The 27,909-nt window shown below is 44.9% G+C and overlaps 1 protein-coding gene across 1 annotated transcript; it reads left to right on the top strand.

The window, feature by feature from the left end:
* Positions 1-1,454: 1,454 nt before the first annotated feature.
* Positions 1,455-23,141, top strand: LOC115187620 (coiled-coil domain-containing protein 12). Its single transcript, XM_029746592.1, has 7 exons — positions 1,455-1,639; positions 14,787-14,863; positions 18,700-18,779; positions 20,328-20,389; positions 20,523-20,557; positions 20,667-20,743; positions 22,636-23,141. Exons 1-7 carry the CDS (start codon positions 1,556-1,558, stop codon positions 22,716-22,718), a joined length of 498 nt encoding a protein of 165 aa, XP_029602452.1. The 5' UTR covers positions 1,455-1,555; the 3' UTR covers positions 22,719-23,141.
* Positions 23,142-27,909: the final 4,768 nt, after the last annotated feature.

Here is a 27,909-nt window from a genome sequence, read left to right as displayed (position 1 = left end):
CCTACCTACATGTACATATTTCCTCAATTACCTCGACTAGCCTGTACCCCCGCATATTGACTAACCTGTACCCCCACACATTGACTCGGTACCGGTACCCCCTGTATATAGCCTCTATAGTTATGTTATTGTGTTGCTTCAAAAATAAAACTTTTATTGTGTTTGTATTATTATTATATTTTTGTTTTAAATGACTTAAAAAAATACTCTTCATTATTGCTTAAGCTTGTAAGTAAGCATTTCACTGTAAGGTCTACTACACCTGTTGTATTCGGCGCATGTGACAAATAACGTTTGATTTGATTATTTGATTTTTGAGGATACTCAAAAGAACTGAAGAATCGGTCACTGCGGGACTGCCTTTATTATGTCCAGAAAATGGATTTAACACCATCTGTAAATACACACTGCTTTCATTCCTTTAAATCATTTAACAACCAGCTGCATGCAGCCTGGTCCAGGCCAATTGACGAACGCCTCTGGATAAGTACTGAGTGATCCATAGTGTCGAAGGCTTTAGACAGGTCAATAAAAGAGGCCGCACAGTGTTTCTTCTTATCCAAACAATTAAGAAAATAATTTAAAACCAAAGAAGTAGCAAAGATGGTGCTTTAATCTGGTCTGAAACCTGACTGGTGTACATTTAGAATACATTCGCTAGTTAAAAAGGATCTAAATTGAGGGTTTTCCAAGGATTCTAGAATTTTTGCTAGGCAAGAGAGTTTGTAAATAGTTCAATAAGGATTTAGGTCACACAGATCACCACCTTTGTGAAGGAGGAGTATATGGGCCACCTTCCAGACCCGGGGGATTGTACCAGGAATAATTGTAAGGTTAAAAATAATAGTTCTAATTCTACAATCAGAGGAGCAGAAAGCTGCAACAAGAAAGGATCAAGCAAATCAGCCCCAGTGGATTTTTTTTAACACCAATCTTGTGCAAGACGTCCTACACATCACAAGTGGAAAGCTGTTGAAATGAAAACAAAGATTCACTAGAGATTGACAGAACTTCCATCGAGCCAATTAAAGGCTGGGAGAGGGGCAGGCAGTCGACTGGTTGACCAGGGTCAACTGAACCACAACTTATTTCAAATAAAACGCCTGCCAAGATCAAATGAAATGTTAATTTTTGCACCCCTGCATATTTGCTCAGTAAACAAGGTGCCAATGTTGTACAAGGCAACCATTCAGTTTGATGTTTTATTTGCAATGAAAAACATTAGATAGATAGATTGTTGATCATGATGTCTTGTGACATTATTGCAGGCTTTGCAGCCTTTCTAATTTGGAATAATTCTTTCCTTCTAATTTTGCTCTAGTAAATGCATAGGTTTTAAAAAATACATATTTTATAAGATATTCTGATTATATTAGTGTGTTATTATTTTGCACATCATTTATTAATACAGTAGCCCCCAGTAGCCTGCCTATTTGCTCAGATGTTCAGGCCATGAATCGATGCGCTCAGCACTCGCTTCTAAACCTTTGAGAGTAGCTACTAGCTAGTCCTATGAATCGATTTCAGAACCACTTCAACACAACGTGAAACAAAAATGGAGCAATCGGTTGGTTCACTGCAGGAACAAGCATTAAAAAGGAAAGAAAGACTTAAAGCTTTGAGAGGTCGACAACTTCAAGTGAGTATCACCCAGCAATAACATTGTCTGTGTTGTAAACAGTACAAACATAGAATTAGCAAGCTCGCTACCAGCTGTTTGAGTTAGCTAGGTAACGTTAGCTAGCTGATGGAAATAACAGGAGCTAATTACACACAGCATTGCTCTTGACATTCGTTTGAAATGTACATAGCTAGCTAACGTTAGCTGTGCAAAACGGATTAACTGGAATCTCAAATAACAGATTCTACATGGTTATCTAGTTAGATAACTACTAGGCTAGCTAACTAGCTGTCTGTATTAGCTTGCTATGCTAGTTAGCTAGTTGTGAAGTGATGGTGAAATTAGCTAGCCAGCTATGATGGGATCATTTACTAAAACATGTTAGTTCATTAATCAACTGTTGATATTAGATGAGAATGCTCAATTTTGTTCTCTCGGAGTTGTTGTGATAACTGGTCATGGGATTTGCTAGCAACAACCTGTCTAAATGACTATCGCCCCTTAGTGAGCACATCTGTAGCCATGATATGTTTTGAAAGGCTGGTCATGGCTCACATCAACACCATCATCCCAGACACCCTGGACCCACTCCAATTCGCATACCGCCCCAACAGATCCACAGATGACGCAATCTGTTCATGTAAGAATACATTGACTAACGTCAAAGTGCAGCGTTCAACACCATAGTGCCCTCCAAGCTCATCACTAAGCTAAGGTCACAGTGTAGAGTTCAACACCATAGTGCCCTCCAAGCTCATCACTAAGCTAAGGTCACAGTGCAGAGTTCAACACCATAGTGCCCTCCAAGCTCATCACTAAGCTAACGTCACAGTGCAGAGTTCAACACCATAGTGCCCTCCAAGCTCATCACTAAGCTAAGGTCACAGTGTAGAGTTCAACACCATAGTGCCCTCCAAGCTCATCACTAAGCTAAGGTCACAGTGCAGAGTTCAACACCATAGTGCCCTCCAAGCTCATCACTAAGCTAACGTCACAGTGCAGAGTTCAACACCATAGTGCCCTCCAAGCTCATCACTAAGCTAAGGACCCTGGAACTGAACACCTCCGACTGGATCCTGGACTTCCTGACGGGCCGCCCCCAGGTGGTGAGTGTAGGCAACAACACATCCGCCACACTGACTCTCAACTCGGGGGCTCCTCATGGGTGCGTTCCTTAGTCCCCTCCTGTACTCCCTGTTCACCCACAACTGCGTGGCCGAGCACGACTCCAATTCCATCATTAAGTTTGCTGACGACACAACAGTGGTAGGCCTGATCACCTACGGCGATGAGACAGCCTATAGGGAGGAGGTCAGAGACCTGGCAGTGTGGTGCCAGGATAACAATCTTTCCCTCAATGTCATCAAGACAAAGGAGCTGATCGTGGACTACAGGAAACAGAAGGGCCAAGTACACCCCCGTTCACATCGACAGGGCTATAGTGAAGCGGGTTGAGAGCTTCAAGTTACTCGCTGTCCACATCTCTAAGAGCTACAGAGGGTAGTGCGTACGGCCCAGTACATCACTGGAGCCGAGCGTCCTGCCATCCAGGACCTCTATACCAGGCGGTGTCAGAGGAAACCCCTAAAACTTGTCAGACTCCAGCCACCCAAGTCATAGACTGTTCTCTGCTACCGCATGGCAAGCGGTACCAATGCATCAAGTCTGGAACCAACAAATCAAATCAAATTGTATTGGAAACACATATTTAGCAGACGTTATTGCGGGTGTAGCAAAATGCTGGTGTTCTTAGCTCCAACAGTGCAGTAGTATCTAACAATTCACAACAATACACACATCTAAAAGTTAGAGAATGGAATTAAGAAATATAGAAATATTAGGACGAGCAAATGTCGGAGTGGCATTGACTAAAATACAGTATAATAGAATACAGTATATACATATGAGATGAGTAAAGCAGTATGTAAACATTATTAAAGTGACTAGTGTTCCATTATTAAAGTGGCCAATGTGTCCATGTCTATGTATATGGAGCAGCAGCCTCTAAGGTGCAGGGTTGAGTAACCGGGTAGTGATGGCTATTTAACAGTCTGATGGCCTTCAGATATAAGCTTTTTCAGTCTCTCGGTCTCAGCTTTGATGCACCTGTACTGACCTCGCCTTCTGGATGATAGCGGGGTGAACAGGCTGTGGCTCGGGTGGTAGATGTCCTTGATGATATTTTTTGGCCTTCCAGTAACATCAGGTGCTGTAGATGTCCTGGAGGGCAGGTAGTGTGCCCCCGGTGATGCGTTGGGCAGACCGCACCGCCCTCTGGAGAGCCATGTGGCGGTGCAGTTGCCGCATCAGGTGGTGATACAGCCCGACATAATGCTCTCAATTGTGCATCTGTAAAGATTTCTGAGAGTCTTAGGGACCAAGCGGAATTTCTTTAGCCTCCTGAGTTTGAAAAGGCGCTGCTGTGCCTTCATCACCACACTGTCTGCATGGGGGTGGAACATTTCAGATTGTCAGTGATGTATTTACATTTTTTTATTTTTTTAAATCTTTATTTAACTAGGCAAGTCAGTTAAGAACAAATTCTTATTTTCAATGACAGCCTAGGAACAGTGGGTTAACAAATCAGCAGTCTTGTTTAGCTGTCTTATGGCTTAGGGGTTGAAGCTGTTCAGGGTCCTGTTGGTTCCAGACTTTGTTCACTGGTACCACTTGCCATGCGGAAGCAGAGAGAGAACAGTCTATGGATTGGGTGGCCTTCCTCTGACACTACCTGGTGTAGAGGTCCTGGATGGCAGGGAGCCCCGGTGATGTACTGGGCTCTACTCACCACTGTCTAGCGCCTTGCAGTCAGGGGCCTTGCAGTTTTCGTACCAAGCGCTGATGCAGCCAGTAAAGATGCTCTTAATGGTGCAGCTGTAGAACTTTTTGAGGATCTGAGGGGGACGAGCCGCTGACATGTGTGGTTGTCTGTGGGCCATGTTAATTACTTAGTAATGTGGATACTGCTCAGTCCTACCACTGTGGTGTCGTCAGCAAAGTTGATGGTGTTGGAGTCGTGTGAGGCCACGCAGTCGTGGGTGAACATGGAGTACCGGAGGGGACTAAGCACACATCCCTGAGGGGCTACCGTGTTGATGGTCAGCGTGTCGGATGTTGTGCCTAACCTCACCACCTGGGGGCGGCCTGTCAGGAAGTCCAGGATCCAGTTACAGAGGGAGGTGTTCAGTCCCAGGCTTGATCTTAGTGATGAGCTAATTCTATATTTAATTGTATCTTTATTTAACTAGGCAAGTCAGTTAACTGCCTTGTTCAGGGGTAGAACGACAGACTTTTACCTCATCAGCAACCTTTCGGTTACTAGTCCAACGCTCTAATCACTAGGCTACCTGCCACCGTAAGTTAAGCAACTTGGAGCTTTGCAACTTGAAGCCGAGGAACTTGAAGCGTTCCACCTTCTCCACTGCGGTCCAGTCGATATGGATAGGGGCGTGCGCCCTCTGCTGTTTCCTGAAGTCCATGATCAGTTCCTTCATTTTGTTGAGAGAGTGGTTATTATCTTGGCACCACTCCGCCAGGGTCCTCACTTCCTCCCTGTAGGCTGTCTCGTCATTGTTGGTAGTCAGGCCTACTACTGTTGACATCTGCAAACTTGATGATTGAGTTGGAGGCGTGCGTTGCCATGCAGTAATGGGTGAACAGGGAGTACAGGAGGGGGCTGAGCACGCACCCTTGTGGGGCCCCTGTGTTAAGGATCAGTGAAGTGGTGTTGTTTCCTACCTTCACCACCTGGGGGTGGCCAAGAACCTGTTGCACAGGGCCGTGATCAGACCTAGGGCCCCAAGTTTAATGATGCGCTTGGAGGGTACTATGATGTTGAAGGCTGAGCTATAGTCAATGAGTGTTCTGACATAGGTATTCCTCTTGTCCAGATGGGATAGGGCAGTGCGATGGCATCGTCTGTGGATCTATTGGGGTGGTAAGCAAACGGAACTGGGTCTAGGGTGTCAGGTAAGATGGAGGTGATATGATCCTTAACTAGTCTCTCAAAGCACTTCATGATGACAGAAGTGAGTGCTACGGGGTGATAGTCATTTAGTTTAGTCACCTTTGCTTTCTTGGGTACAGGAACAATGGTGGACATCTTGAAGCATGTAGGGACAGCAGACTGAGATAGGGAGAGATTGAATATGTCCATAAACAACAGGACCCTGAACAGCTTCTACCCCCCCCCCAGCCATAAAACTGCTAAATAGTTAGTCCGGGTAGCTATTTAGTTAAATATTTAATGATCTCCATTGACCCTTTTTTGCACTAACTTTTTTGACTAATAACATACACTGCTGCTACTGTTTATGTCACTTTATTCCTAGTTATATGTCACTTTATTCCTAGTTATATGTCACTTTATTCCTTGTTATATGTCACTTTATTCCTAGTTATATGTACATATCTACCTCAGTTACCTCGTACCCCTGCAAATCGACTAGGTACTGGTACCTTGTGTATACAGCCAAGTTATCGTTACTCATTGTGTATTTATTATTATGTGTTTTACTTTTCTATTATTTCTCAATTCTTTCTCTCTGCATGGTTGTGAAGGGCCCGTGAGTCAGCATTTCACTGTTAGTCCACACCTGTTGTTTACCAAGCATTTCACTGTTAGTCCACACCTGTTGTTTACCAAGCATTTCACTGTTAGTCCACACCTGTTGTTTACCAAGCATTTCACTGTTAGTCCACACCTGTTGTTTACCAAGCATTTCACTGTTAGTCCACACCTGTTGTTTACCAAGCATTTCACTGTTAGTCCACACCTGTTGTTTACCAAGCATTTCACTGTTAGTCCACACCTGTTGTTTACCAAGCATTTCACTGTTAGTCCACACCTGTTGTTTACCAAGCATTTCACTGTTAGTCCACACCTGTTGTTTACCAAGCACTTCACTGTTAGTCCACACCTGTTGTTTACCAAGCATTTCACTGTTAGTCCACACCTGTTGTTTACCAAGCATTTCACTGTTAGTCCACACCTGTTGTTTACCAAGCATTTCACTGTTAGTCCACACCTGTTGTTTACCAAGCATTTCACTGTTAGTCCACACCTGTTGTTTACCAAGCATTTCACTGTTAGTCCACACCTGTTGTTTACCAAGCATTTCACTGTTAGTCCACACCTGTTGTTTACCAAGCATTTCACTGTTAGTCCACACCTGTTGTTTACCAAGCATTTCACTGTTAGTCCACACCTGTTGTTTACCAAGCATTTCACTGTTAGTCCACACCTGTTGTTTACCAAGCATTTCACTGTTAGTCCACACCTGTTGTTTACCAAGCATTTCACTGTTAGTCCACACCTGTTGTTTACCAAGCATTTCACTGTTAGTCCACACCTGTTGTTTACCAAGCATTTCACTGTTAGTCCACACCTGTTGTTTACCAAGCATTTCACTGTTAGTCCACACCTGTTGTTTACCAAGCATTTCACTGTTAGTCCACACCTGTTGTTTACCAAGCATTTCACTGTTAGTCCACACCTGTTGTTTACCAAGCATTTCACTGTTAGTCCACACCTGTTGTTTACCAAGCATTTCACTGTTAGTCCACACCTGTTGTTTACCAAGCATTTCACTGTTAGTCCACACCTGTTGTTTACCAAGCATTTCACTGTTAGTCCACACCTGTTGTTTACCAAGCATTTCACTGTTAGTCCACACCTGTTGTTTACCAAGCATTTCACTGTTAGTCCACACCTGTTGTTTACCAAGCATTTCACTGTTAGTCCACACCTGTTGTTTACCAAGCATTTCACTGTTAGTCCACACCTGTTGTTTACCAAGCATTTCACTGTTAGTCCACACCTGTTGTTTACCAAGCATTTCACTGTTAGTCCACACCTGTTGTTTACCAAGCATTTCACTGTTAGTCCACACCTGTTGTTTACCAAGCATTTCACTGTTAGTCCACACCTGTTGTTTTACCAAGCATTTCACTGTTAGTCCACACCTGTTGTTACCAAGCATTTCACTGTTAGTCCACACCTGTTGTTTACCAAGCATTTCACTGTTAGTCCACACCTGTTGTTTACCAAGCACTTCACTGTTAGTCCACACCTGTTGTTTACCAAGCATTTCACTGTTAGTCCACACCTGTTGTTTACCAAGCACTTCACTGTTAGTCCACACCTGTTGTTTACCAAGCATTTCACTGTTAGTCCACACCTGTTGTTTACCAAGCATTTCACTGTTAGTCCACACCTGTTGTTTACCAAGCATTTCACTGTTAGTCCACACCTGTTGTTTACCAAGCATTTCACTGTTAGTCCACACCTGTTGTTTACCAAGCATTTCACTGTTAGTCCACACCTGTTGTTTACCAAGCACTTCACTGTTAGTCCACACCTGTTGTTTACCAAGCATTTCACTGTTAGTCCACACCTGTTGTTTACCAAGCATTTCACTGTTAGTCCACAGCTGTTGTTTACCAAGCATTTCACTGTTAGTCCACACCTGTTGTTTACCAAGCATTTCACTGTTAGTCCACACCTGTTGTTTACCAAGCATTTCACTGTTAGTCCACACCTGTTGTTTACCAAGCATTTCACTGTTAGTCTACACCTGTTGTTTACCAAGCATTTCACTAATAGTCCACACCTGTTGTTTACCAAGCATGTGACAAATTGATTTGACAACATTGAGCCACCATCAGTCAGTTCTTGTAAATGTCCCTATGTTGGTCCCTATGTCGGTCCCTATGTCGGTCCCTATGTCGGTCCCTATGTACAACCGCCGGGTGATGAAATTCATACTTTAAATAAAAACTTGTTTGTGAATAGAATCACCGACTTTTCCCTTGCTGCTCGTACTACGTCAGCTAAGATTCAACTGGGTCCCCATTGAAGTTGACTTTTTTTTAAATGGGTAGGGTTTAGGGTAGGGACGTCCCAACACCTGGTATACATCTCAGCACCCTGCAGAAGGACCGTAGTTGTACAGGACTAACGTAGGTAACAGGTAAGCCTTTTCAGAATGGAACATTTTTACTACAATTGACTACATGTTGTTTTCTAGCAAATCCTGCGACCAGTTATCAAAACTCAACTCCGTCTCGATATAAGAGAACCGAGTTGAGCGTTCCTCTGCTGCTGTTGATACGCTCCCAAACAGGAGTAATTCAAGATAGAGCTCGTAGGGAGTGAGAACTCTGTGTGATGATCCATTTTGTATCCTACAATGCGTTTTATATCATCACACTTTTTGCTTTGTAGCTAGCTAGCTGGCAGATGCTTTGTTCAGTATGGCTCCTGGACATTTAGGCTGATCATATGGTCTATTTAAAGTCTCTCCACTCACAACAGATAGCTAGCTAGTCATCATGAGTCCTCAACTTCTAGCTACATTATACGGCACCAGTGTTTCCCTACTAGGGACAGGCCCCTCACCTAGCTCTGTGGCCCCTGCCTAAAAGAGTTTGGCTTTTATCAGTTACACACACACACACACACACACACACACACACACACACACACACACACTGTAGTCTACCAGTGTGACTGAGTGCGACCAACACAACCAAAGTCCACTTAACAGCTTCCTCCTTGAGCCTCAGTCTTGTTGTTTACATTGGTTTTTTGTTCTACTGCTGTAAACGTCCTCCAAATGACACTATATGCTGCTTGTTGTACTGCTGCAAACGTCCTCCAAATGACACTATATGCTGCTTGTTCTACTGCTGTAAACGTCCTCCAAATGACACTATGCTGCTTGTTCTACTGCTGTAAACGTCCTCCAAATGACACTATATGCTGCTTGTTGTACTGCTGCAAACGTCCTCCAAATGACACTATATGCTGCTTGTTCTACTGCTGTAAACGTCCTCCAAATGACACTATGCTGCTTGTTCTACTGCTGCAAACGTCCTCCAAATGACACTATATGCTGCTTGTTCTACTGCTGTAAACGTCCTCCAAATGACACTATGCTGCTTGTTCTACTGCTGTAAACATCCTCCAAATGACACTATATGCTGCTTGTTCTACTGCTGTAAACGTCCTCCAAATGACACTATATGCTGCTTGTTCTACTGCTGTAAACGTCCTCCAATTGACACTATATGCTGCTTGTTCTACTGCTGCAAATGTCCTCCAAATGACACTATATGCTGCTTGTTCTACTGCTGCAAATGTCCTCCAAATGACACTATATGTGTTGTTTGTTCCAAGGGCAAGCAAGTCACCGTTTTGGCCGTTAGAATTGGTCTCCCTTCCAAATGGCACCCTACGCCCTATATAGTGCACTTCTTTTGACCAGGGCTCTGTTGACTAAGTTGCCATTTGCAACACAATCAGGGAATGTCCTTCAGTGTGTTTGGCTAAGCCAGCGACAGCCCCGTTGAAGGGGAACGCCAGTGGGCTTGGCCCAGCAGCTTGGCTATTCTTGATGAACGGCTGTTGACATTCCTACAGCATGTGATTGTTGTACTGTACTGGAGAATGAGTCCGTTTTGATTGTTCCAGCTGGTGGACAGGAAGCCTCTCCAGGAAAATGCAGGACTGGGAGGAGTCCTGCTAGTCCTCATTGTTATGTTTTGTGACTTGGGTCACGGTCAACAATGTTCTGATATTTAAAAAAAAAAAAAAACTACTTTTTGTTTACATGTGTATGTTTTATGGTGACATGTTTTCATACAGGGAACCACTCCTGTCTTGTGACCTGGTTAGTTTTACTAACTCCATCACAGTTTGCGTGACAGTTAGGCTGTATTGATTTTTCAGACCAACTCCTATGTTTTTTTAAGGATCTCATTATTTGTATTTCACAGCCCTCAAGCCCATAATGTAATGTTTCTATTTGAATCCCAAATGGGCCTACCTCAAAAAGGTAATGAATCATCAAATGAAATTGTATTTGTCACATGCACCGAATACAACAGATGTACTAGACCTTACAGTGAAATGCTTACTGACACGCTCTTAACCAACAATGCTTTAAAAACTTTTTAAGAAAAATAAGTTTAAGTAAAAAAATAAAAAAAAGGTAATAAAAGTAACATAATGAAATAGCAGCAGTAAAACAAAGTATTGTGTTAGTGTCCTGGAGAGAAGTTAGCCTTGAAGGAAGACATGATCCTTATTACTTACTGTCTAGTGGGGACGGGGGACTAGTGACCCAAACCTTAAAACAAACTTAATGGGGGACCATGCCATTTGGGGAATTTTAGATTCTCCCCGACTGCTTTTTTTGGTGGTTGTTAATTCTCAAAGATTATCTTATTGAAACATACATACATACATACATACATACATACATACATACATACATACATACATACATACATACATACATACATACATACATACATACATACATACATACTACTGTTCAAAAGTTTGGGGTCACTTAGAAATGTCCTTGTTTTCCATGAAAACATACATGAAATTAGTTGCAAAATAAATAGGAAATATAGTCAAGATGTTGACAAGGTTATAAATAATGATTTTAAAAAATGAAATAATTGTGTCCTTCAAACTTTTGTCAAAGAATCCTCCATTTGCAGCAATAACATCCTTGCAGATCTTTGGCATTCTAGTTGTCAATTTGTTGAGGTCATCTGAAGCACCTCCCACAAGTTGGATTGGCTTGATGGATACTTCTTACATACCATACTGTCAAGCTGCTCCCACAACAGCTCAATAGGGTTGAGATCCGGTGACTGCAGGCCACTCCATTATAGACAGAATACCAGCTGACTGCTTCTTCCCTAAATAGTTCTTGCATAGTTTGGAGCTGTGCTTTGGGTCATTGTCCTGTTGTAGGAGGAAATTGGCTCCAATTAAGCACCGTCTACATGGCATGGCATGGCGATTTCAAAATGGAGCGATAGCCTTACTTCTTCAAGATCCCTTTTACCCTGTACAAATCTCCCACTTTACCACCACCAAAGCACCCCCAGACCATCACATTGCCTCCTCCAGCATATTTTCTGCGTCTCACGAATGTTCTCATTTGTGACAAACTTAGATTTGTCTGTCCATAACACATTTTTCCAGTCTTCCTCTGTCCAGTGTCTGTTCTTTTGCACATCTTAATCTTTTCTTTTTATTGGCCAGTCTGAGATCTGGCTTTTTCTTTGCAACTCTGCCTAGAAGGCCAGCATCCCGGAGTCGCCTCTTCACTGTTGAGACTGATGTTTTGCAGGTACTATTTAATGAAGCTGCCAGTTGAGGACTTGTGAGGCGTCTATTTCTCAAACTAGACACTCTAATGTACTTGTCCTCTTGCTCAGTTGTGCACCGAGGCCTCCCACTCTTTCTATTCTGGTTAGAGACAGTTTGCGCTGTTCTGTGAATGGAGAAGTACACAGCATTGTACGAGATCTTCAGTTTCTTGGCAATTTCTCGCATGGTATAGCCTTCATTTCTCAGACCAAGAATATACTGACGAGTTTCAGAAGAAAGTTCTTTGTTTCACGCCATTTTGAGCCGCTAATCAAACCCACATGCTGATGCTCCAGATACTTAACTAGTCTAAAGAAGGCCAGTTTTATTAATTATTTAATCAGGACAACAGTTTTCAGTGCTAACATAATTGCAAAAGGGTTTTCTAATGATCAATTAGCCTTTTAAAATTATAAACTTGGATTAGCTAACACAACGTGCCATTGGAACACAGGAGTGATGGTTGCTGATAATGGGCCTCTGTATGCCTATGTAGATAATCCATTTTTAAAAAATCTGCAGTTTCCAGCTACAATAGTCATTTACAACATTAACAATGTCTACACTGTATTTCTGAGCATTTTGATATTTTATTGGACTAAAAAGTGCTTTTCTTTCAGAACTTTTCTAATTGACCCCAAACTTTTGAATGGTAGTGTATTTATTTATTTTTATATATATATATATATGGTCCATTATCTTTTCTACATACTTTATATCTGGTTTTAGTAATTTAAGTTTATACTGAAAACATTTGACCATCCTAAAAAGTATATAATTATTTATTTAGATTATTTTGCAGTGGCGGCCATGATTTAGCAGCGGTGCTGCTTAATGCGCACTGTAGCCCGGTGTTTGTCACCTCGGTAGCCCGGTGTTTTGTCACCACTGTAACCCGGTGTTTGTCACCTCTGTAACCCGGTGTTTTGTCACCTCGGTAGCCCGGTGTTTGTCACCTCTGTAACCCGGTGTTTTGTCACCTCGGTAGCCCGGTGTTTTGTCACCTCGGTAGCCCGGTGTTTTGTCACCTCTGTAACCCGGTGTTTGTCACCTCGGTAGCCCGGTGTTTTGTCACCTCTGTAACCCGGTGTTTTGTCACCACTGTAACCCGGTGTTTTGTCACCTCTGTAACCCGGTGTTTGTCACCTCGGTAGCCCGGTGTTTTGTCACCTCGGTAACCCGGTGTTTTGTCACCTCGGTAGCCCGGTGTTTTGTCACCTCGGTAGCCCGGTGTTTTGTCACCTCGGTAGCCCGGTGTTTTGTCACCTCTGTAACCCGGTGTTTTGTCACCTCGGTAGCCCGGTGTTTTGTCACCTCGGTAGCCCGGTGTTTTGTCACCACTGTAACCCGGTGTTTTGTCACCTCGGTAGCCCGGTGTTTTGTCACCTCGGTAGCCCGGTGTTTTGTCACCTCGGTAGCCCGGTGTTTGTCACCTCGGTAGCCCGGTGTTTTGTCACCTCTGTAACCCGGTGTTTTGTCACCTCGGTAGCCCGGTGTTTGTCACCTCGGTAGCCCGGTGTTTTGTCACCTCTGTAACCCGGTGTTTTGTCACCTCGGTAGCCCGGTGTTTGTCACCTCGGTAGCCCGGTGTTTGTCACCTCTGTAACCCGGTGTTTTGTCACCTCGGTAGCCCGGTGTTTTGTCACCTCGGTAGCCCGGTGTTTTGTCACCTCGGTAGCCCGGTGTTTGTCACCTCGGTAACCCGGTGTTTGTCACCTCTGTAACCCGGTGTTTTGTCACCTCGGTAGCCCGGTGTTTTGTCACCTCGGTAGCCCGGTGTTTTGTCACCTCGGTAGCCCGGTGTTTTGTCACCTCGGTAGCCCGGTGTTTTGTCACCTCTGTAACCCGGTGTTTTGTCACCTCTGTAACCCGGTGTTTTGTCACCTCGGTAGCCCGGTGTTTGTCACCTCGGTAGCCCGGTGTTTGTCACCTCTGTAACCCGGTGTTTTGTCACCTCGGTAGCCCGGTGTTTTGTCACCTCGGTAGCCCGGTGTTTGTCACCTCGTGTAACCGAGTGTTTTGTCACCTCTGTAGCCCCGGTGTTTGGTCACCCTCGGTAGCCCGGTGTTTGTCACCTCGGTAGCCCGGTGTTTGTCACCTCGGTAGCCCGGTGTTTTGTCACCTCGGTAGCCCGGTGTTTTGTCACCTCTGTAACCCGGTGTTTTGTCACCTCGGTAGCCCGGTGTTTTGTCACCTCGGTAGCCCGGTGTTTTGTCACCTCGGTAGCCCGGTGTTTTGTCACCTCGGTAGCCCGGTGTTTTGTCACCTCGGTAGCCCGGTGTTTTGTCACCTCGGTAGCCCGGTGTTTTGTCACCTCGGTAGCCCGGGGTTTTGTCACCTCGGTAGCCCGGTGTTTTGTCACCTCGGTAGCCCGGTGTTTTGTCACCTCGGTAGCCCGGTGTTTGTCACCTCGGTAGCCCGGTGTTTGTCACCTCGGTAGCCCGGTGTTTGTCACCCTCGGTAGCCCGGTGTTTTGTCACCCTCGGTAGCCCGGTGTTTGTCACCTCGGTAGCCCGGTGTTTTGTCACCTCGGTAGCCCGGTGTTTGTCACCTCGGTAGCCCGGTGTTTTGTCACCTCGGTAGCCCGGTGTTTTGTCACCTCGGTAGCCCGGTGTTTTGTCACCTCGGTAGCCCGGTGTTTTGTCACCTCGGTAGCCCGGTGTTTTGTCACCACTGTAACCCGGTGTTTTGTCACCTCGGTAGCCCGGTGTTTTGTCACCTCGGTAGCCCGGTGTTTTGTCACCTCGGTAGCCCGGTGTTTTGTCACCTCTGTAACCCGGTGTTTTGTCACCTCGGTAGCCCGGTGTTTTGTCACCTCGGTAGCCCGGTGTTTTGTCACCTCGGTAGCCCGGTGTTTTGTCACCACTGTAACCCGGTGTTTTGTCACCTCGGTAGCCCGGTGTTTGTCACCTCGGTAGCCCGGTGTTTTGTCACCTCGGTAGCCCGGTGTTTTGTCACCTTTTTAATTGCCCAGTGTTTGTCACCTGACAGGTGAGAGATGGAGAGGACGGGGAGCCAGACAGGAAGAGGGACCGGGCTGAGGAGGAAGCTGAAGAGGAGCGACACAGGTTAGTTTCTCCTGGGTCCTTTTCTTTAGTACAGAAAACGGAAACAAGCATTTCATGTAGGACAAGTTCAGGTAGTTTGTCAGTTTTTGTTCCAGATGGGTGCCTATAGTGAATTAGCCCAAGGTCTCCCAATGCACCTCATCCTCCCAGTCAGGTGTCCTGTGTTCAGTGTTTACTCTGTGTTTCAGCTGCAGGAACAAGAGCAGCCATCTCTTCCTCCCTCCCTCCTACACGACAGACGCTTTTTTCCATTGTTTATGTTTAATGATAGTCCAGGCAGCACTGGGCTGGCAGTGCACTCACAGGCTGGCCATTGCAAATCCCTCTGCTGCATTCCAAATGGCACACTATCTCCTATTTAGTGCACTGCTTTTGATAAGAGCCCTATGGGTGCCGTGTGGGATGCAGCCTGGGTTTGTGTGTTTTTGTGGGTCAAACTCAGGAAGTACTTCTGAAGAGAGTGGAACAGTACTGGCTGTGGTATGGACGCTGGTTACAAACACTTTGCGACTTGGAAAATGTTTTTTCCACCCCTCTGTTAGTCTTCTGAGAGCGATATCTTGTGACCAACCATGTAGTGATTAAAATTGCATGGGAGCTCAGATTGCAGAACAGCGGTATCAAAGGCCAAGATGGTTGTGATGCAGCAAACATGGTTGTCCTCAGTCTTCCTGTTGCTTTCATGTAGCCTGATCGATTATGAACAGTCCCGTTTTCTCCCATTTTCTGACCACTAGGGCCAGCCTCTAGGTTACTGCTACGCTACTGTAGGTCCATGGAAAGTACAGTGCATCCTGAAAGTATTCAGACCCCTTGACTTTTTCCACATTTTATTACATTACAGCCTTTTTCTTAAAAATAAAAAAATCCTTATCTACACACAATAACCCATAATGACAAGGCAATAACAGGTTTGTAGAAATGTTGGTAAGTTTATTAGAAAGAAAAAATGGAAATATCACATTTACATAAGTATTCAGTACTTTGTTGAAGCACCTTTGGCAGGGATTACAGCCTCAAGTCTTCTTGGGTATGACGCTACAAGCTTGGCGCACCCGTTCTTCTCTGCAGATCCTATCAAGCTCGGTCAGGTTGGATGGGGAGCGTCACTGCACAGCTATTTTCAGGTCTCTCCAGAGATGTTCGATCAGGTTCAAGTCTGGGCTCTGGCTGGGCCACTCAATGACATTCAGAGACTTGTCCCCAAGCCACTCCTGCGTTGTCCTGTTGGAAGGTGAACCTTCGCCCCAGTCTGAGGTCCTGAGTGCTCTTGAGCAGGTTTTCATCAAGAATCTCTCTGTACTTTGCTCCGTTCATCTTTCCCTCGATCCTGACTAGTCTCCCAGTCCCTGCCGCTGAAAAACATCCCCACAGCCTGATACTGCCATCACCATGCTTCACCGTAGGGATGGTGCCAGGTTTCCTCCAGAAGTGACGCTTGGCATTCAGGCCAAAGAGTTCAATCTTGGTTTTATCAGACCAGGGAATCTTGTTTCTCATGGTCTGAGAGTCCTTTAGGTGCCTTTTTGGCAAACTCCAAGCGGGCTGTCATGTGCCTTTTACTAAGGAGTGGCTTTCCTCTGGCCACTCTACCATGAAGGCTTGATTTGGTGGGGTGCTGCAGAGATGTTTGTCCTTCTGGAAGGTTCTCCTATCTTCACAGAGGAACTCTGGAGCTCTGTCAGAGTGACCATCGAGTTCTTGGTCACCTCCTTGACCAAGGCCCTTCTCCCCCAATTGCTCAATTTGGCCGGGGCGGCCAGGTCTAGGAAGAGTCTAGGTGGTTCCAAACTGAATGATGGAGGCCACTGTGTTCTTGGGGACCTTCAATGCTGCAGAAATGTTTTGGTACCCTTCCCCAGATCTGTGCCTCGACACAATCCTGTCTTGAATCTCTACGGACAATTCCTTCGACCTCATGGCTTGGTTTTTGCTGTGACATGCACTGTCAACTGTGGGACCTCATATAGACAGGTATGTTCCCTTCCAAATCATGTTGAATTTACCACAGGTGGACTCCAAGTTGTAGAAACATCTGAAGGATGAGCAATGGAAACAGGATGCACCTGAGATCAATTTAGAGTTTAACAGCAAAGGTTCTGAATACTTACATAAGGTATTTCTGTTTTTTATTCTTAATAAATTTGCGAACCTGTTTTCACTTTGTCATTACGGGGTATTGTGTGTAGGTTGATGAGGGGAAACAATTAATCAATTTTAGAATAAGGCTGTAACATAACAAAATGTGGAAAATGTCAAGGGGTCTGCACGAATGCACTGCAGCTCTGAGCTGACTGCTTTGAGCTGTGGTGGACCAGAGTATGACAGCATTCCAGCCTGGATCCACACAAGTATTGACCTGCCTGTTGGTTGACTGCTAGCTCTCATAGATGCCTTATCCCCAACAGGCTCTCTGCTGTCTCCTCCAGCTACCTTATAGCCTACATCTCAACCAGTTGTTAGAGCGTTGGGCCAGTAACCGAAAGGTTGCTGGATGGAATCCCAGAGCTGACAAGGTCAAAATCAGTCGTTCTGCCCCTGAACAAGGCAGTGTTCCCCGGTGCAGAAGACGTGGACGTTGATTAAGGCAGCCCTCCGCACCTCTCTGATTCAGAGGGGTTGGGTTAAATGCAGGAAGACACATTTCAGTTGAATGCATTCAGTTGTACAACTGACTAGGTCTCCCCCTTTCAACACTGATCCATGCTCAGATCACTGTTCACTCCCTCAGGAGGAATCCCTATTCAAAGACATGTTCTCAGGCTGTGTTCCCAAAAGTACACTATTCCCTATATAGTGCACTACTCTTGACCAGGGCCCTATATAGAGAATAGGGTGATTTGGGATGCATACATTGAAGGTTGGGTTTTCTCCTGTCTTTGGGCTCAATCTGTCTATCCTACACAGATGTCATCCAAGCTCACTAAGAATTCCACCAAGAGGGCCCTTGATGATAGATGACAATCTATCGTAGCATGTGGGATACCAGCTCTCTCCTCAGCTGGTATCTACTGTGCTGGAGACAGACTAACCCAATCTATCGTAGCATGTGGGATACCAGCTCTCTCCTCAGCTGATATCTACTGTGCTGGAGACAGGCTAACCCAATCTATCGTAGCATGTGGGATACCAGCTCTCTCCTCAGCTGGTATCTACTGTGTCGGAGACAGACTAACCCAATCTATCGTAGCATGTGGGATACCAGCTCTCTCCTCAGCTGTTATCTACTGTGCTGGAGACAGACTAAACCATTGAGCAGATGGATCATGCTAATGAGATGTGTTCAACAGAATAAAGGGAGGCCTTATTCCCTGACTGGTATAGTAACCTCCAGAGACGACAATCTGCAGCTGTGTTTGGTTTAGGTCTGTAGACTGCCTCCTCTCCTCAGGCCCCCCAGCTGGTTCTGTAGTAGGACCTAATACATTTGGTTTAGGTCTGTAGACTGCCTCCTCTCCTCGGGCCCCTCAGCTGGTTCTGTAGTAGGACCTAATACATTTGGTTTAGGTCTGTAGACTGCCTCCTCTCCTCAGGTCCCCCAGCTGGTTCTGTAGTAGGACCTAATACATTTGGTTTAGGTCTGTAGACTGCCTCCTCTCCTCAGGTCCCCCAGCTGGTTCTGTAGTAGGACCTAATACATTTGGTTTAGGTCTGTAGACTGCCTCCTCTCCTCAGGTCCCCAGCTGGTTTTGTAGTAGGATCTAATACATGTGGCTTCACTGCCACCACCTGGGGCTTTACCGTACTCTCACTCTCTCACACACACACCTGCTTATAGTATAGCTTATGGGTGTAAACCAATGCACAGCACTAAAGCCAGTGTTTGTGTTGAGCAGAGAGCTGAAGCTGAGGAACTACACCCCAGAGGATGAAGAGCTGAAGGAGAGACAGGTGCCCAAGGCCAAACCTGCTTCAGGTGAGACATCTGAAGTGATGAGGAGATCTTTCCAGAGAATAGCTTGAGGAAGGCACTGCTGTGGTGCTGATGTTGAGTACATACAGTACCAGTCTAAAGTTTGGACACACCTACTCATTTTTCTTTATTTTTACTATTTTCTACATTGTAGAATAATAGTGAAGACATCAAAACTATGAAATAACACATATGGAATCATGCAGTAACCAAAAAAGTGTTAAACAAATCAAATAATAGTTGAGATTCTTCGAAGTAGCCACCCTTTGCCTTGATGACAGCTTTGCTCACTCTTGGCATTGAAGAGCCAGTTTCAATTAACAGGTGGGCCTTGTTAATTTGTGGAATTTCTTTCCTTCTTAATGTGTTTGAGACATTCAGTTGTGTTGTGACAAGGTAGGGGTGGTATACAGAAGATAGCACTATTTGGTAAAAGACCAAGTCAATAATATGACAAGAACAGCTCAAATAAGCAAAGAGTAACGACAATCAAGCGCTATGATGAAACTGGCTCTCATGAGGACCGCCACAGGAATGGAAGACCCAGAGTTACCTCTGCTGCAGAGGATAAGTTCATCAGAAATTGCAGCCCAAGTAAATGCTTCAGAGTTCAAGTAACAGACACATTTCAACATCAACTGTTCAGAGGAGACGGCGTGAATCAGGCCTTCATGGTCGAATTGCTGTAAAGAAACCACTACTAAAGGACATTAATAAGAAGAAGAGACTTGCTTCGGCCAAGAAACACGAGCAATGGACATTAGACCGGTGGAAATCTGTCCTTTTGGTTTGATGAGTCCAAATTTGAGATTTTTGGTTCCAACCGCCGTGTTTTTGTGAGACAGAGAGTAGGTGAACGGATGATCTCCGCATGTGTGGTTCCCACCGTGAAGCATGGAGGAGGAGGTGTGATGGTGCGTTGCTGGTGACACTGTCTGATTTATTTTGAATTCAAGGCACGTTTAACCAGCATGGCTTCAACAGCATTCTGCAGCGATAGTCCAAAACCAGATGGGATGGCGTATCATTTGTTTTTCAACAGAACAATGACCCAACACACCTCCAGGCTGTGTAAGGGCTATTTGACCAAGAATGAGAGTGATGGAGTGCTGCATCAGATGACCTGGCCTCCACAATCACCCGCCTCAACTAAATTGTGATGGTTTGGGATGAGTTGGACCGCAGAGTGAAGGAAAAGCAGCCAACAAGTGCTCAGCATATGTGGGAACTCCTTCAAGTCTGTTGGAAAAGCATTCCTCCTGAAGCTGGTTGGGAGAATGCCAAGAGTGTGCAAAGCTGTCATTAAGGCAAAAGGTGGCTACTTTGAAGAACCTAACATTTTTAAATATCTTTTGATTTAACACTTATTTGGTTACTACATGATTCCATGTGTTATTTCATAGTTTTGATGTCTTCACTATTATTCTACAATGTAGAAAATAGTAAAAATAAAGAAAAACCCTGGAATGAGTAGGTGTGTCCAACTTTTGACTGGTCCTGTAACTATTACAGGATGTAGCTGTACATAAGGCATGCTTTGTGTTATTCCAGTGGAGGAGAAAGTGAAGGACCAGCTAGATGCAGCTAAACCAGAGTCAGTCATTGAAGAAGTGGTAAGTAGTGATCTTTAAATAGTTCAAATATCCAAAGCCCTCTGGGATCAGTTAGTAGATAGCCTACTGTTTGATTAGTGTTCATGTTAAGTTTCCACCATTTTAAGTACATGTGATCATATTTCCTCCATAGGATTTGGCCAACCTAGCCCCCAGGAAACCTGATTGGTAAGACATTTTGACTAAGACATTATACTTCATAGTATAAGAAGTATAATTCTTGGTTAATTTCCCTATGCCTTGTTGTTGTGGTCTAATGTCCTGTTTCTGATTGAAGGGATTTGAAGCGAGACGTGGCGAAGAAGCTGGAGAAGCTTGAGAGGAGAACACAGAAGGCCATCGCTGAACTTATCCGTGAGTATTTGTTATTGTATTAAATACAGGGAATGTGTGCTTGGGTCTTGCACAAAATACAAATGAGCTGATATTGGCGTAGAGGAGACATAACTGTAGTGCCACAGCTGCTGTCACCATGTATTCTTCATTGTCTTTAGCTCCTACCGTGTTTATCATTTCACAACAAAACACCAGGAATGGCCCATTTTAGATAGTTTTACAGCCACTCCAGACTGAATCTATCCCTTGGTGCTTTCTGATGGAATATGTGGGCTAAAGCCAAATCTATTCTGAAAATGTAGATCACAGGAGGAATCACACCAGTTATGTCAAGTGGCGTCAAGCCTCCCTGGACTCTGGAATCCACAGAACAATTAGTCTGATACAGTCAGTAACTCCCTGTTCAGACCAGTCATATATAGTCTGATACAGTCAGTAACTAACTCCCTGTTCAGACCAGTCATATATAGTCTGATACAGTCAGTAACTAACTCCATGTTCAGACCAGTCATATATATAGTCTGATACAGTCAGTAACTAACTCCATGTTCAGACCAGTCATATATATAGTCTGATACAGTCAGTAACTAACTCCATGTTCAGACCAGTCATATATATAGTCTGATACAGTCAGTAACTAACTCCATGTTCAGACCAGTCATATATATAGTCTGATACAGTCAGTAACTAACTCCATGTTCAGACCAGTCATATATAGTCTGATACAGTCAGGAACTAACTCCATGTTCAGACCAGTCATATATAGTCTGATACAGTCAGTAACTAACTCCATGTTCAGACCAGTCATATATAGTCTGATACAGTCAGTAACTAACTCCATGTTCAGACCAGTCATATATATATAGTCTGATACAGTCAGTAACTAACTCCATGTTCAGACCAGTCATATATATATAGTCTGATACAGTCAGTAACTAACTCCATGTTCAGACCAGTCATATATAGTCTGATACAGTCAGTAACTAACTCCATGTTCAGACCAGTCATATATAGTCTGATACAGTCAGTAACTAACTCCCTGTTCAGACCAGTCATATATAGTCTGATACAGTCAGTAACTAACTCCATGTTCAGACCAGTCATATATAGTCTGATACAGTCAGTAACTAACTCCATGTTCAGACCAGTCATATATAGTCTGATACAGTCAGTAACTAACTCCATGTTCAGACCAGTCATATATAGTCTGATACAGTCAGTAACTAACTCCATGTTCAGACCAGTCATATATAGTCTGATACAGTCAGTAACTAACTCCATGTTCAGACCAGTCATATATAGTCTGATACAGTCAGTAACTCCCTGTTCAGACCAGTCATATATAGTCTGATACAGTCAGTAACTCCCTGTTCAGACCAGTCATATATAGTCTGATACAGTCAGTAACTAACGCCATCAGACTATATATGACTGGTCTGAACATGGAGTTAGTTACTGACTGTATCAGACTATATATGACTGGTCTGAACAGGGAGTTAGTTACTGACTGTATCAGACTATATATGACTGGTCTGAACAGGGAGTTACTGACTGTATCAGACTAATTGTTCTGTGGATTCCAGAGTCCAGGGAGGCTTGACGCCACTTGACATAACTGGTGTGATTCCTCCTGTGATCTACATTTTCAGAATAGATTTGGCTTTAGCCCACATATTCCATCAGAAAGCACCAAGGGATAGATTCAGTCTGGAGTGGCTGTAAAACTATCTAAAATGGGCCATTCCTGGTGTTTTGTTGTGAAATGATAAACACGGTAGGAGCTAAAGACAATGAAGAATACATGGTGACAGCAGCTGTGGCACTACAGTTATGTCTCCTCTACGCCAATATCAGCTCATTTGTATTTTGTGCAAGACCCTTTTCTGAAGTATAGATGTGTGTGTGTCCAGGTGATCGTCTGAAAGGCAGCGAGGAGGAGCTGGCTGGAGCTGTGGGAGCCATAGGGGTCACAGCAGAGGGTGACTCAGACTGACCCCTTAATCCAGAGACGGACCGCGCGATCCTGGATCTGACCCTACCAATGTGTCTGTTCCTGTTCTGTACAGCTGAATGTTTGTTGTGGGAATCGGAGACTTTTGGTTTCCGTAGCTGTTAAAGCTACTGGGGAGTGTGAATATGTCACCTTGATTACTTCTGAACTCTAGTCCTAGTACGCGTCACAAATGACACCCTATTCCCTGTATAGTGCACTACTTTTGACAAGTAGTGTGCTAGATAGGGAGTAGGGTGCCATTTGGGATGCAGAGCCTGTGTAAAAGTCCGACCAGACTGTGTCAGTGTAGTGCTAGCTAGAGGATCATTGGGGACTGTTGTATACAGCTGTTGTAATGATCGTCTGTTATTCATGCATCTTTTTAATTATATTTTTCCAGTAAAATGATTTGGATTTTCTCCACGTTTGTGTCTAGTGACCTTTTCTGCTGAGACTGTCAAATTTTATATACAATAGACAACACAGAATGAGTTCCCCCACATTTTTAAAATTCCAGATTTATTTGGATAATCAGCTGAAAACTGATCCTTAACCAATCAGATTGTAAAGTGACCCTAATCCACTTGTATAATAAGTTACTGCAACAGGAAATGTATTGCTACTCTACTGAATTAAAAAGTTAGTTGAACCCGACAGTCAACTGTTGGGTTAATAGTAAGATGGAAAACATTACAATGAACAAAGACATTTTTGGTATGATGATATTTCACTAATTATACATCTAAAGCACCTAAATTGGCCTGAAAAGAGCAAAACTATTTATTTCACAAAGTGCTTCCCACCAGTCCCCCAAACACACCAACATTTCTCTATCAAAGGAGGCTGCAGATGTAGGATCTTAATTTGAGCCAGGTTGCTACAGCAGGAAAATAATCCTGTAGTAACAGGAGATGTGAATTATTATGTAGATTATAATTAATGGACATTTTTTGTAAGGGTTGATTACATTGCTCATAATGGAAAATCAAGTCGTAAATGGAAATTACAAATACATGACAAGTTTTATGTTTCCTGCATTGCAGGAAAGTTCTCCTGCAACAGGGTGACCTAAGATCCTACATCTGTATTGCACATATTATAACAGCACTTTGTTATTTATCATATTGTCACACGGCTAGCTACCTACTTCACTCTCGATCTACGTCCCAAATAGCACCCCTGGGCCCATAGGGTCCTGGTCAGAAGTAGGGTACTATATAGGGAACAGGTTACCATTTGGGACGCAAAGAGGTAATTGCTCACTTCACTGAAAGCTAGTGAATTAGGCAGTATAAGAGATACGATAACACTCAAACTGCTTTTTCCAACTTCACAACAATGACACATTTCATGATAGAGGTCATCATTGAATTTAGGTATAGCCTTCACCCTGGTCCATGGAGTTAACATGCCACCTGCTGAGACTTCAGCAAGCCACACTAACACTCTGGTCCATGGAGTTAACATGCCCCCTGCTGAGACTTCAGCAAGCCACACTAACACTCTGGTCCATGGAGTTAACATGCCCCCTGCTGAGACTTCAGCAAGCCACAGTAACACTCTGGTCCATGGAGTTAACATGCCCCCTGCTGAGACTTCAGCAAGCCACACTAACACTCTGGTCCATGGAATTAACATGCCCCCTGCTGAGACTTCAGCAAGCCACACTAACACTCTGGTCCATGGAGTTAACATGCCCCCTGCTGAGACTTCAGCAAGCCACAGTAACACTCTGGTCCATGGAGTTAACATGCCCCCTGCTGAGACTTCAGCAAGCCACACTAACACTCTGGTCCATGGAGTTAACATGCCCCCTGCTGAGACTTCAGCAAGCCACACTAACACTCTGGTCCATGGAGTTAACATGTCCTCTGCTGAGACTTCAGCAAGCCGCACTAACACTGATGCTGAGACTGCCTGCCACACTAACACCCTGGACCAGAGACTACCTAAAGGTAGCCGCACTAACACCCTGGACCACAGACTACCTGAAGGCAGCCACACTAGCACTCTGGACCACAGACTACCTGAAGGTAGCCGCACTAACACCCTGGACCAGAGTCTATCTGAAGGTAGCCACACTAACACCCTGGACCAGAGTCTATCTGAAGGCAGCCACACTAACACCCTGGACCACAGACTACCTGAAGGCAGCCACACTAACACCCTGGACCACAGACTACCTGAAGGCAGCCACACTAACACCCTGGACCAGAGTCTATCTGAAGGCAGCCACACTAACACCCTGGACCAGAGTCTACCTGAAGGTAGCCACACTAACACCCTGGACCACAGACTACCTGAAGGCAGCCACACTAACACCCTGGACCACAGACTACCTGAAGGCAGCCACACTAACACCCTGGACTACAGACTACCTGAAGGTAACCACACTAACACCCTGGACCACAGACTACCTGAAGGCAGCCACACTAACACCCTGGACTACAGACTACCTGAAGGTAACCACACTAACACCCTGGACCAGAGCTAGTACAGCCCAATCCATCACTTACACAACACTCAGATTGATCCTACACACTACAGTACCTTTTTAAGATAGGCCATGTCTATACTGGAATCAAAGAAGCTCACGTGTTGTCATATAGAAGAGATAGATAGACTATTAATACTGCAAGAATAGAACAGAACATGTGTCTACTGTAACACTCCTCTCTTGGAGAACATATTTGATTAAGATGCAGCATCTCTAAGCATTGTGATGGTGGAAATTGCATTCAAGGCCTGTATTCCCAAAATGTCTCTGAGTAGAAGTGCTGATCAAGGATCAGTTTTGTCTCTCAGGTCATAATGAAGACGATTATAATAACTACAGGGAGTTCCTGATCGTAGACCAGCACTCATATTCTGAGATGCTTGAAACATACAAGCCCTGATGAAGAACTCTTGGCAATTCAGTCAAAGGAAACAGCATTTGTTGTTTAGTTGTGGTTCTAGTAAGAAGTTTCAAAGGTAGAGGTTGTCTTGGCACTCGGGTTAGTGTGTTGTTGATGATGATGTCATACTGGTTGGTGCATCATGCAGATGAGCTGATGACACGGGCCTTATCCAAACAGGAGCAGACAGGAGACAGTAGAGCCTTATCTGAACAGCAGGAGACAGTAGAGCCTTCTTATCCAAACAGGAGCAGACAGGAGACAGTAGAGCCTTGTCTGAACAGCAGCAGACAGGAGACAGTAGAGCCTTCTTATCCAAACAGCAGCAGACAGGAGACAGTAGAGACTTCTTATCCAAACAGGAGCAGACAGGAGACAGTAGAGCCTTCTTATCTGAACAGGAGCAGACAGGAGACAGTAGAGACTTCTTATCCAAACAGGAGCAGACAGGAGACAGTAGAGCCTTCTTATCTGAACAGCAGCAGACAGGAGACAGTAGAGCCTTCTTATCTGAACAGGAGCAGACAGGAGACAATAGAGACTTCTCATCCCTTCACTCTTATCTGTTATCCTGATGACGTTGTCACGGAGACCTTAAGTCATAGCCCTTCTTTATCAGGATAGTTTTAGACTCAGCAGGGGTCTGTTCAGGAGGATGTAACGTTACAGCTGGGGTCTGTTCAGGAGGGTGTAACGTTACAGCTGGGGTATGTTCAGGAGGGTGTAACGTTACAGCTGGGGTCTGTTCAGGAGGATGTAACGTTACAGCTGGGGTCTGTTCAGGAGGATTTAACGTTACAGCTGGGGTCTGTTCAGGAGGATGTAACGTTACAGCTGGGGTCTGTTCAGGAGGATTTAACGTTACAGCTGGGGTCTGTTCAGGAGGATGTAACGTTACAGCTGGGGTCTGTTCAGGAGGATGTAACGTTACAGCTGGGGTCTGTTCAGGAGGATTTAACGTTACAGCTGGGGTCTGTTCAGGAGGGTGTAACGTTACAGCTGGGGTATGTTCAGGAGGGTGTAACGTTACAGCTGGGGTCTGTTCAGGAGGGTGTAACGTTACAGCTGGGGTCTGTTCAGGAGGGTGTAACGTTACAGCTGGGGTCTGTTCAGGAGGATTTAACGTTACAGCTGGGGTCTGTTCAGGAGGATGTAACGTTACAGCTGGGGTCTGTTCAGGAGGATTTAACGTTACAACTGGGGTCTATTCAGGAGGATGTAACGTTATAGCTGGGGTCTGTTCAGGAGGATTTAACGTTACAGCTGGGGTCTGTTCAGGAGGGTGTAACGTTACAGCTGGGGTCTGTTCAGGAGGGTGTAACGTTACAGCTGGGGTCTGTTCAGGAGGGTGTAACGTTACAGCTGGGGTCTGTTCAGGAGGGTGTAACGTTACAGCTGGGTCTGTTCAGGAGGGTGTAACGTTACAGCTGGGGTCTGTTCAGGAGGGTGTAACGTTACAGCTGGGGTCTGTTCAGGAGGATTTAACGTTACAGCTGGGGTCTGTTCAGGAGGATGTAACGTTACAGCTGGGGTCTGTTCAGGAGGATTTAACGTTACAGCTGGGGTCTGTTCAGGAGGATGTAACGTTACAGCTGGGGTCTGTTCAGGAGGATTTAACGTTACAGCTGGGGTCTGTTCAGGAGGGTGTAACGTTACAGCTGGGGTATGTTCAGGAGGGTGTAACGTTACAGCTGGGGTCTGTTCAGGAGGGTGTAACGTTACAGCTGGGGTCTGTTCAGGAGGGTGTAACGTTACATCTGGGGTCTGTTCACGAGGATTTAACGTTACAGCTGGGGTCTGTTCAGGAGGATGTAACGTTACAGCTGGGGTCTGTTCAGGAGGATTTAACGTTACAGCTGGGGTCTGTTCAGGAGGGTGTAACGTTACAGCTGGGGTCTGTTCAGGAGGATTTAACGTTACAGCTGGGGTCTGTTCAGGAGGGTGTAACGTTACAGCTGGGGTCTGTTCAGGAGGGTGTAACGTTACAGCTGGGGTCTGTTCAGGAGGGTGTAACGTTACAGCTGGGGTCTGTTCAGGAGGGTGTAACGTTACAGCTGGGGTCTGTTCAGGAGGGTGTAACGTTACAGCTGGGGTCTGTTCAGGAGGATGTAACGTTACAGCTGGGGTCTGTTCAGGTGGGTGTAACGTTACAGCTGGGGTCTGTTCAGGAGGATGTAACGTTACAGCTGGGGTCTGTTCAGGAGGGTGTAACGTTACAGCTGGGGTCTGTTCAGGAGGGTGTAACGTTACAGCTGGGGTCTGTTCAGGAGGGTGTAACGTTACAGCTGGGGTCT

This window comes from Salmo trutta, unplaced genomic scaffold (genome assembly GCF_901001165.1).
Source record: "Salmo trutta unplaced genomic scaffold, fSalTru1.1, whole genome shotgun sequence".
Taxonomy (NCBI): domain Eukaryota; kingdom Metazoa; phylum Chordata; class Actinopteri; order Salmoniformes; family Salmonidae; genus Salmo; species Salmo trutta.
This window is presented reverse-complemented; position numbering and strand designations above follow the sequence as displayed.